The 11,350-nt window shown below is 45.6% G+C and overlaps 1 protein-coding gene across 2 annotated transcripts in view; it reads right to left on the bottom strand.

Moving 5' to 3' along the window:
• The window catches only part of HIP1R (huntingtin interacting protein 1 related), a 139,062-nt gene that overhangs the window by 58,399 nt on the left and 69,313 nt on the right, over window positions 1-11,350 (bottom strand). For both annotated transcript variants that reach the window (XM_085878504.1, XM_085878505.1), the window contains 3 exons: window positions 11,133-11,243; window positions 5,022-5,080; window positions 4,542-4,572 (listed from right to left, as the gene is read on the bottom strand). In XM_085878504.1, coding sequence (XP_085734630.1) covers window positions 4,542-4,572; window positions 5,022-5,080; window positions 11,133-11,243 — 201 coding nt within the window. The remainder of the gene's footprint in view (window positions 1-4,541; window positions 4,573-5,021; window positions 5,081-11,132; window positions 11,244-11,350) is intronic.

The following is an 11,350-nucleotide window of genomic DNA, read 5'->3' as shown; positions in this document are numbered from 1 at the left end:
CCCCCTTGCTGGGGGGCACAGGAAGAACTAGTTAGGGGGATGGGTTAGCGATAGTTAGACCGGCTTCATGGGGCAGGGACAAGGCCTCATGCAGCCCGTGGAATTGATTAGTTAGAGGGATTTCAGTTTAGATTTAGGAAATGGGAATTTTTGGATCTTTGGAGACATGGACAGACTGGAAATGTGTAGAGGGGACATAGCTTAGCTACGTAGAGTAAATGGAACGTGCATGAGTTTTAAGGGATGACGAGGGAGCATGAGTTAGTCAGGGGATTTAGTTAGAAGGATGGCAGTGTGGAGTGTTGGTGTGAGTTGCGAAATGGAAAGTGTGAGGAATGAGTGTGGGACAGTGGGCCCAAGTGTGCGAGTGGAGCGAATGTGGTATGCATGGTGCGATGACTGATTGGGGGGGAGGAGTGATTCCCACCCAAGTGACCCCGGGGTCCGTTTAATGATATTTAATGGGTAGTTAAATTTACTAACAGGAGGTCGTTTTGTTGTTGGTGTCAAGAGAAGGCACGAAACCCATTTGGAGGGGTGCAAGAGTTCATGGACCGGCTGGGAGCGTGGCTGTGGAAAGTAGAGGATTTGTTTAGTGGGCACCCCGGGCACCGGACTAGTCGGCCAGAGTAGGCCAAGGGCCCAAGAGGGGCCGGGATAGTGTAGTGGGCACGGGAGACCCGTCATAAACGGGACCCGTAGCGCCAAAATTCCACGGGGGCAGTGTAGTGGGCACGGGCGACCCTCGGAAAGGGACCCGGGGCTTCAACACGCCACGTGGGCATCGGAGGGGGGGGCAATGCTAGAGAGGGCAACCCCCCGCGTTGTAGGAAGCAGCTCAGCTAGGAGGCAGCCTTCGGGCCTGGGGGTGCCATGGTTAGAGTTTGGCAGAGGGGGAGTTCCTGCCAGTTGAGCCACGCTGCCCAGCCAGGAAATTGTGTGAGGGCACAAATGAAAATTTGAGGGCAAGGCCCAAATTTATAATGGACACCAACACAGGCAACGGGAATCATGGTTTTTAGAACCAATAGTTTTAAAGTGTAAGGCGTTTTTGGAAAGCCCCGGGGTAGTTTCAGGTGTAATAAATGTTAGGGTAGTTAGGAGATGTACCCCTTCACACCATCCATCCCTTCGCTCGTTGTAGGCCACTGGACTCACCTTGGTAGATCGCTGAACTCTGAGGAGGCCATTCTGAGGCTTTGTTGGGCCTCGAGACAGGAAGCTCGTCTCTCCCTATTCCCCACCAGAGAGGGAACGTAGCTGTTGGGAGTCGGCTCAGTTGACAGGATAGGTTAGGCAGACAAAGACGATAAAGGGGGTTAGGGAGACAATTAAAAAAGGGAAATAAAAATAAAGAGGGGCGAAATTTTGTTGTGTTTTGTGGCAAATTAAGGGAGTGGGTATGGACAGAGACAGGCAAAGGCGATAGAGTGGGGGGAGACAGTAGGCTAGGTCCGAGCTCGCCTTCAGAGTAGCCGGCACCACCGTCCTCCCTCCAGACCTGATGGAACCACACCAGAGGCCGGCCAGCTTCACCTGCCGGCCTATTGTGCTGCAGCCGCCTGTTCTGCATGGGCTTGCCTTGCCATGCCTAGATTGCCTGCCTCTGCCATGACCCCATGCCTGCTAGCCCTTGTTTGTGTTTGCTCCTGTGTCCATCCATCACCATGTGCGCCAGGATCATCCAGTTTTGCAAGGACTGCCCTGTAGGCAGCCCGTGCATCCCTCATGCTCATTTGTGTTTTGCGACCATCTCCATCCATTCCACTGCATCAATGGACTTTGAAATGACTTTTACCTTCTCCCCTTTCACAGATCACAAGTCCTGGGCCATGGTTAAGTAATGGATAAGTTGAGTGGAAATTGTAAATACGTGGAACCCCACCTGCATGTTTGTTTTAGCACCGGCAATTTTAGTTAAGTTGTCCGAATGAGTCTGAGAGTTTGTTTAGTTAGTTATGCAGTGCATTAGGTTATTTATTTTTGGGACACGTATAAAGAAATGTCGCACTCAGGGATCCGAAGGTAGAACGTACTTGGGGAAAACTTACACATGCTGATCACACGAAAATTTGACGACTCTGGACCAGTCTGTAAAAAGGGTAGGGGGTAGTCTTACGAATTTTGGAATTTGATTGCACACAACATTCAGGTTCCTTTAGTCAGCTATGTCGATAAGTGCTTCTTCCCTAGATAGCTCAACTTCCATTGTTTAAATGTTCAGAAATCGATTAGATGCGCTGCGGATCGATTTAATATTTCGGGAACGAACAATGGAGACATCCCTCCCCCTCTTCTGTGAAGAGCAAGAAGAACCCTGCCGTCCCGTGACTCATGATGTCAACAACTCCCTCCCACCCGTGGCTGAGCGGGGGATGGAGCACGAGGGCATGAGTCATGAGTCACGCTGGGAGCGGGGGAAGGGCGGGAGAAGGATAAGAGGAGATCTTTTCTTTGTTCGTGTTGGGGGAGTTGAGTAGTAAGCTTTTTGTTTCGGCAGAGAGTAGTCGCTCAACAGACCTTCGGGTTCTCTTTGGCTTGGGTTAGGGTTGAGGCTTTCGGAAGCTTTTTTTCTTCAGCCGGCTCAGTGAGCTTCGGCTGAGGCCTGGCGCGGGAGGAGGCTTTTTGCTTTGGTGGTTCAGTGAGCTTCGGCTTCTGCTTGGCTTGGGAGAGCTTTTTGCTTCGAGCTGCTTTGTTTTGGAAGGAAGTTGAGCCAGTTGCTCGGCTCGAGCTGTGAATGGTGGCTTCTTCTTCTTCTTGGTTCGTGGAGCTCCTTGTTCTCCATTTTGGTTCCCGGCTTGGTGCGACTCATCGACCCCCATCTTGGAGGCGGTTCCTCGGGGAAGCGACGCATCAACGGGAAGGATCGGCGCCTCGTCTCACCAGCACGTCTTGAGAAGCACGGGAGGTGGTTCCTCGGGGAAGCGACGCATCGACGGGAAGGATCGGAACTTCATCTCACCAGCACGTGTTGAGAAGCGCGGGAGGATTCGCGGGAGCTCGGGAAGGATCGCGGCTCACGGCGATTAGATCCAGCTCGCTCTCGCTGGAGCCCGGGTCCGAGCAACTTGAAGACCACACGAGGTGGAAAGGTTCGAGATAGGTTCTGGGTTTCAGCTCACCTGTCCTTCGAGCTGGAGCTCGTTATTAAAGGCCTCTGCCATCATTTCTTGGGTGTGTGTGTGTGCGTACATGTGTCCGTGGGCCCGTCTAATAAGTAGGAAATTGTTAAGTGCTTTGTGTGCTGTAAATGTTTGCATCGCATTTCGTATAGACGGTCATAGTTCTTTTGTCGTGCTTTTGTTGCTTGCATAATTGCATGCATGTTTTGCCTTGTCTAATTGCATACGTGCTTTATTATAATAAATGTCCTTGTGTGAATGTAAACCTGTTCGTTGCGTCCATTCCCTCATTGAACTGCCGCATCTTGCACTCGGAATATAGTTGGTTTTTAAATAGCCGGTAAAGTGATCGGGTCCAACAGGACTGCGCGATAATACCCCACTCGGTTATCTCAAAAGGAAGCGAGCTGCTTAAGCCGCTCGTTTCCAAGCGGTCCCGTTGAAGTACAACTTCTCGGTAACCGACCCACGCGAATAATGAGGTAAATTGAAGATTTGGCGATCGGACCCTGAAGCGCGTGGGTCGAGTTTGGACAAGGTTGTGGTGTGGTTAAAAACACACCCGTGGCTGGTTTCCGGCATTGATCCGGAAATCCGCGACTGGATTGTCCGTTCGGTGGGCGAAGTGACTGCTGTTGGTTAGACGCGGTTGTTCGCACGCCGACGGGCGGGAAATCTACAACAATACTATATCATAGCTCACAAGCCCGTACGACTCCTCCTACCAACCTTCTCCTTCGTTCCAAGCATGATTAATCGTAAATATAATTTTAAACTTACCCTGTGCATTGATAATCCCCAGATATGACCTTCCCATCGGTGTTCAGAAGCACAAAGGTTTGATTAAAACGCGCCCATCTATGAACTTTCGGCCTTTCGCAGGCCCATATTCCCAGGAGTTTTTGCAATAACTCCTGATGATGTGGGCCCGTGAAAGTACTGCAATATATCAACTTTTGGACGAGTTGATCAGAAAGTTCTCCAACTGTGTCGCTGTGCAGAGCCACATCGTTTTTTGGAAGTACGTTTACAAGCATTTTGGGCTTCTTTCAAAGTTTCTTTCTCATTTCATTCTGCTGTATAATCCTTATATGGCAGGCATTAAATATGTTCAGGCTACCCCAAAGGACTTCGTTACTCGGGTTTCCTACGCATATGTGTCGAGCAATCTGGGGCAGATTACATCATTTCATAAGTGTCCAAAGTGCCCTATGACTGGCTATAACGTATGTGATGTGAAATCTTTAACAACCAATCATATAGTCATAAACATAAGTCTCATCACTTAAGTGTTTCACTTGGATACGATTTTACTTCTTGTGCCTTGCTGACAATCATTCCCCACTTGAGACAATCTTTATAAGATTATTCAAAACTCCATTATATGATCAAGTATCACCAACAATTCCTTAAACTCACCTGCATAAGCTCTGTGCATGATGCCAAGATTCTGCAAATACAGCACCATGGTTATCATTCATATGTTCACCAGAACAACTATCATCCATGGAATTCCATTATCATTCACTTGATGACCATAATACTCTATGTAGGAAGCTCATTGGTTCAACAAAGCTCAAAGTGCAATCCTTAGTTGACTTCCCAACTTGTGCCTCTGTGAAAAATGGATGAAAACCTAGAAAGTCCAAATTTTTCAGACATCGTTGACCAGATAAACCCAGACAGTGACAGACATCAACGCCCCTAAGAGCCCTTCATGTCATCATCTCCTCCGACAAATAAATTTTACCGTAAATGTCGACCCCAAATCAAGAGGACTGTGAGGGAAATGGTCTAGATTAGGTGAAGATGGAAAGTATATCAACATGGCCATGAACCGTAAATGACAAGGGTGGGGGGGGGGGGAATTAGTGAGGGATGAAGAAAATACAAACTCACCGCTCATTTACTTCCAACTTTACTCCAGTATCTGCAGCACGAGACTTGTTGAGCATTTCCTGATGGAATTGGTGGGTGGAGTGGGGAGGGGGGTGGGAGTGAAGGGAGAGGTTGAATGCCTACAATGATATTAGGTTTTTGCAATTCACTTTTAGATGCTTCAGTCCAAATTATTGAGCCACTGTGGTCAAAACAGAACAGTTATTTTGCCTTTGTGACCAAAGCAGGCTTGTGTATTTTTATCTGCTTGGGCCAAACCAGGTCTTAGTTTAGCAAAGGACTTCTGTGACTCCAACAGATTAACACAATCTATAAACTTTCCTACCCAGATTTCTCTCAATGGCAAATTCTCCCTTCTGGACTTGGTAATGACTAACTTTCCTACAAATTTCTCCTGCTATTCCACTTGGTCCACGAGCCAGTCGGGTTGGTTGGTACCATCATGAGGGAATAATTTTCAGTGATTTTTGGCAAGGTATACAACCCGAGAGTTAGAAAATATGTGATAGCATTGCATCGGTGGTAGCTTTTTGTGTGTTGTCACCCTGTTTATATTCCTACCCTTAAATAAGCTTTTGTGCAAAATGGCCAGTACAAGGTAAGACATCCTACTTCAACTTTACAACATTTTTTTTTAATCAGTCAAACATTAACATTGAAATTTGTCTCACCTTTTACTCGGATCATTTGCTTCTCAACAAAAAGTGCTAAACATGCTGAGGTTGAAAGGTATGTCATTGGTGACACTTATATATCAGTGCCTATTTCCTGTGTGATAAATCAAACCACCTTTAGAAAAGTATGTCTATCATTTACTGTGGAAAGTAAATAAAAGTTCTGGAACAATATAATTACATGGGTGTTTAGCAAATTTATTTAGAAATCCAAAAATCTAAATTTCTTTTTTGTATGTTGTATATTAAGATCAATGTAGCAGACAATGTTACCCCACCCCCCCCCCCCCAAATGAAAAAAATACCTAATTTGGATGGATTTATGTAGTTTGGTCAATGTCATGATATTTTTCCTGTTGTTATTGAAGGATACTTTCCAAGAATCAAACAAAGGTAAATGATAGCATGTTCATGAACAAGATTAATGTGTTTTTTGCTGTAATTTCTTAAAAAATACAGAATTTCAGGGATTTAGAAACTCAATAATGCACATATGAAGGTATCAAACACCCGTATTACACAATAGAAACCAATAAGACAGTAGCAAGATGGTTAATCATGTGCAATCTGATGCACGAGTCAAAGGTGAAAATGAAACAATCTTTTGTTGTAGGGCATAAAATTACAGAATATAAACACAAATGTGGTGTTCCACACCAACAAGGCCATTACCTTGGCCCAATGTGTTGCTGATAAACATATTGTCTTATAAAAGTAACAAATTTCCCTTGATTTGTGGTATTTTTCGTTTTGTGGGGTGGGGTAACAATAATAACATTTATAATGTACATCTAACTTAAAATAAATTTTGTTATTTTAGTTTATGACTACATTTTCTTCAAATCCACAAATTTAAACATGGTATCCATCAATTAGGGTATGGGCAAAAAACTTCCGTACCACTTCTTATGAAAACAAAATCATATGTTCTGCAATGTATCAGCACTGGACCATCAGTGCCTGAAATTGCAAACACTAAATGCTAGGCTAGTTTTAACAGCTGCTTTGAAAAGCAAATAACATGAGCGACATGCCTAACAATTTTCAAGAAGATAGAGCCTATAATAACAGAGAACCATTAGTTTTAAATAGAATGTCTTCTTCTGTCTTACGCCGGTTTCAGAAAAGTTTGGAATGGGGTTACTAAACGGCTAATAACACACAAACGGCTACCACCAATGCAATGCTATCACATCGTTTCTGACTGTAGAGATGTATACCCTGCCAAAAATTATGATGAGCATTACAGTAATCCCCCATTTCTCGCGGGGGTTACGTTCCAAACCTCCACGCGCTAAGTGAAAATCTGCGATGAATGGATGCCTCCCCAAAAAATCGATTCGTCTGGTCTGGTCGGTTTGGGAGTGATTGGGTTTGAGGTACCTGAGAACGACTAGTCTGGTCTGGTCGGTTTGGCAGTGATTGGGTTTGAGGTGCCGGAGATCGACGAGTCTGGTCTGGTCGGTTTTGAGGTGCTGGGTATGAGCAGTGCTCGTCCAACGGCGGCAAACCTTTTTCCTTCCCGAAGCATATATCGAGCACCTTTACCTTAACCTTCTCCTGGAGCGTCCCAGGATCTTCCTCTGGTACTTTGGTTCCTTGCCAGAAGCCTGAGAAGGTGCAGGGCGTTTGGGCGGCATCGTGGGGCTTGGAGAAAAAACGTGGAAAATATTCGAAGTTCACAAGTGAAACTTTGTCTCGTGCGTTGTGTGACTGGTCGAGCACCACGCGTTATAATTTATTGCTTAAATAATTTATATTTTATATATTATTACCACGATGTACCGGGGGAATCCGCAGAAAAAAATTAGTTACGTTCCAAGGGAAAACCCGCGATGAACCGGGGGCGCGATAGGTGAACCGCGATGAAGCGGGGGTTGACTGTATTCCCTTCAGATGGTACCGGTGGCCAAAAATTACCAGGTCTGGCTCATGGCCAAACTGCTCCAATTGGTTCATCTGATCATGTGCATGTGAAAAATCAACATCTCTCTGGCTATTCTCAGAGAGCTGCCTCAATGCCAGTGAGTCTGGCACATCACTCAAGCAGATTGGCAGGGACTGCAAGCAGCCATCTCCCTTCAGGACTGGTCTCCCATATCTACTGCCCTTGATGTTAACTCAGCCTGGAAATTCTGTCTGTCTCTGTCTCTGTCTCTGTCTCTCTCTCATCCCTTCTTGTCTTCAATTATCCTGTTGTTCTTCCCACCCATGGTACACTGAATCCTGTGGTGAGGCATTTGCTCTAAACAAACTTCCCTTCGCTTCTCTTCCTGGAAGGCAAATCTGACTGAAGGCAACTCAGTGCTTTCCAAAAAGTCTGCAACAAGTGTGTGTCTGCTCTCAGAAGAGCCAGAAAACAGCATCTGTCCAACTTAAGAATGAATTTTCAAACTTGTTTCCCTGCTCTAAAACCTGGTAGCACCTTGTTAAGTCTGTCTCTGGAATATGATCCTCTTCTGTCCCTTCCTCTCTTTAAATGGCACCACAGTCGACCCGCTTGTGAGAAGGCTGAATGCCTCAATTCTGTGTTTCCTCCCAAATCTTGTGTCCAAAACACTTCACTCTCGGTACCCATCCTTCCCTGTCATACCCAGCTGCTCCTAGATTGTGTCTTTTTGCACCGAAGAAGGTGGAGAAGGTTCTTTCAACCTTCAGCCCTCGATTCTGACTCTGCTACTGGACCGGATGGCATCAGCTCACGTGCCAGAAAACCCGCTCTGCTGGTCTTGCACATCCTTTCCACCCTTTTCAACATGTCATTTGTGCTCGGTCATCTTTTATCTGCTTGAAAATCTGCTAACATCACATCACTGCACAGCATGATCATGATAAAAAGGTGCAAAACTGATCTCCTCAACTACAGACCTATCAGCTTATCGCCAATCATCAGCAAAGGTCATGGGATCAATAATCGTAATCAATATGAAATCCTTACTTTTCTCTCGCAACCACATCTCAGATCACCAATTTGGTTTCAGACCAGGTCACTCCACCTTGGACATGCTGCTTCCACTCACTCAACAATGGATGGAGGCCCTCAATGTCAGATATGAGATCAGGGCCATCCCTCAGGACATATCTCATGCTTTCGATACAGTCTGGCATCCTGCCTTACTCCCCAAACTGTCTGCCTTTGGCAAAGGCAAAATCCACACATGGCTTACTGACTTCCTTTACTCGGAACCATTGTGTGGCCCTCAAAGGAATACTTTCATCTTCTCTTCCTGTCAAGGCTGCAGTGCCCAAAGGCAGTGTCCTGGGCCCAGTCCGATTCCTGATCTTCATCAATGATCTCACCGACTCTGGAAAACCCTCTTTATTTATTATCTGATGACTCCACCCTCTGCTGTGACATCCATCATCTTTCAGACAGGCAGGCTGCAGCCTCTACCCTCTCTTCAGATCTTGAAAATAAATCACAAGCTGATCAAACAGTTGGAATATGTCTTTCAATCCTGCCATACCTCACTCTCACTATCTCTATCTGAAAGGACAGTCTGGCAAACCTTACTATCCACTTCAACAATCCTCTTGAGGAGGTTGTCATTCAAACTCCTGTCTCACTTTCAACCATGATCTTTCTTGGGCAAACCACATTTCAAAATTGGCCTCCAAATCCAACCACCGACTGGGCATCCTCAGTCGTACAAAGTTCTTGCTTGGCACATCTGAATTCCTAACCACCCTCAAGGCCTTCATCCACAGCTTGATGGAGTACTGCTCTCCCTTCTGAGCTCCCCCTGCCTCACATCTTGCTCAGCTTGACGCTGTGGAAATCAAGGCCTTTGAGATAATTAGAATCTCCCACACTGAAACTGAGTCAATGGGTGCATCACTTTACCATCGCAGACAGGTCAGTGGTCTCTGTCTTCTACCGCCTCCTTTCTGGTTTTTCATCCTCTGCTCTTTTCGTGCTTTGTTCCCCCCCCCCCCCAAGGTTACTGCAGGGTTCACATGGTCCACTATCAACCCTCTTCTGGTAAAATTACCTAAATCCAGGATTACTGCTCACATCCACTCATCGTTCCTCTTTTTCCCCACCTGTGGAATCAACTTCCATATTATCTTCAATCTCATTCTTCTCTCCAGGTCTTCAGGACAGCCATTCATCAACATCTCAGATTGTCCCAAATCCAAAACCATGGTCTTTTCTACCCTCATTAACTCCACCCAAATCCCTCGCCCTTTTCCAGTTTCTCCTCCTTGTAGTTTCCTTCTCCATGCACGAGTGTTTTACATCCTGTTTTTGGCTGTTATATCCCAATCCCATTCAGTGTATTAACTCTTCCACGAGCCTCGAATGTCTTTAAAAAAATTAAAAAAAAACAAAAATAAATTAAAATGTTGTTTTTAAAAATAGCAGGCAGTGTTCTTTAGTTTGTCATAAATGTAGAAAACATTGTTGAATACCTTGTCAAAAACTTATGGAATGAGCAAAAATGATGGTAAATGTGTAAGCTGGCTCCCTGTTTGTCATTTTCAGAATCCCCTCATTCAATGCAAAACCATAAAATTCGACAACTCTAAGGCTTGTGTTGAGAGATTAATTTGCATGACGTGTAAAGCTGTTGGCCATCTATATGGAGGAAGGATGGATGGGAAATGGATCAGTGCCAGTTTTCACATTTTGGGCTACATCACTGCTAATTTTCATACTGCATGACACCTCTCTAGTCACTTTTACATCATACATATAATACAACACAGTGGACAGATATCTGGAAAAGAAAAATAACTGCAGAAATGGAACGTGCTGCCTTCTTGCTCGACGGCTGGCATTTAAAAGGGATAGGGTATTGACAAACAACCAGATGCCTGGTGTTGGCTTAATGGTTAGGGTGGCAGGCTTGGGATCCTAAGGTGCCGAGTTCAAATCCAGCTCGGCAATTGAATAAATACCATGTGGGGTTGACTCAGTCTGTCATCCTTCCGAGTTCGGCAAAATGAGTACCAGCTTGCTGGGATGATTGAGCCATTCGAGTGTCCTGCGTCGGAGTGGCGACCTGTCAAGTATTGTGCCCAATCGCCCAAGAGCCTACTTTGGCAGCACCGACGTTCTGTACAGGGTATGGTCCCGATGGATGGATGGAAACAACCATAGGTTGGCAATCAATGCAGGTTTTGACGGGCCTAATAGGCCTCCTCCTGTATTGAAGTTCTTTTTCAGGGAACTCATGTTAAACCCAAAGCAAATTGGACCTTCAGACACCCTTAGGTGAAGGATTTTCTGTGGCCAAGACAATAACGGTAATTAGCTGAACGGTCAGCAGGATACCCTCACATGAATTTACAACTTTACACTGCAACAATGGATGTAGTAAACTTAAGTCATTGTAAATTTCATTATTTGGTTTAACTTAGCAAATAGGCAGAATTTCCACAGCCTCTCCTTTTTCCACTGCATAGCATGCATCTCTCTAAAACCCTACCACACCTCGATTCGTGCTGCCGCATCCTCCACTGCTGAGCTCGTGGCAGCCATCTCCTGCTCCACCAAGTCTCCCAGCTCCTGCTGTTGCACATCACGGCCACATGGACGCAAGGCCTGTGGAGGAACTAGTGTTAGGCCACAAAACACAATTCCCCAATTAAGGCTGTCAAATTTTGGAGAAAATTGATAGTTAAAAGAGAGGGAGCTGGTCATTGGTGATT

This window comes from Eptatretus burgeri, chromosome 4 (genome assembly GCF_056783735.1).
Source record: "Eptatretus burgeri isolate ZD-2024b chromosome 4, Ebu_testis_v1, whole genome shotgun sequence".
Classification (NCBI taxonomy): Eukaryota; Metazoa; Chordata; class Myxini; order Myxiniformes; family Myxinidae; genus Eptatretus; species Eptatretus burgeri.
Note: the sequence above shows the minus strand (reverse complement) of the source record. Positions and strands in the feature narration are given on the sequence as shown.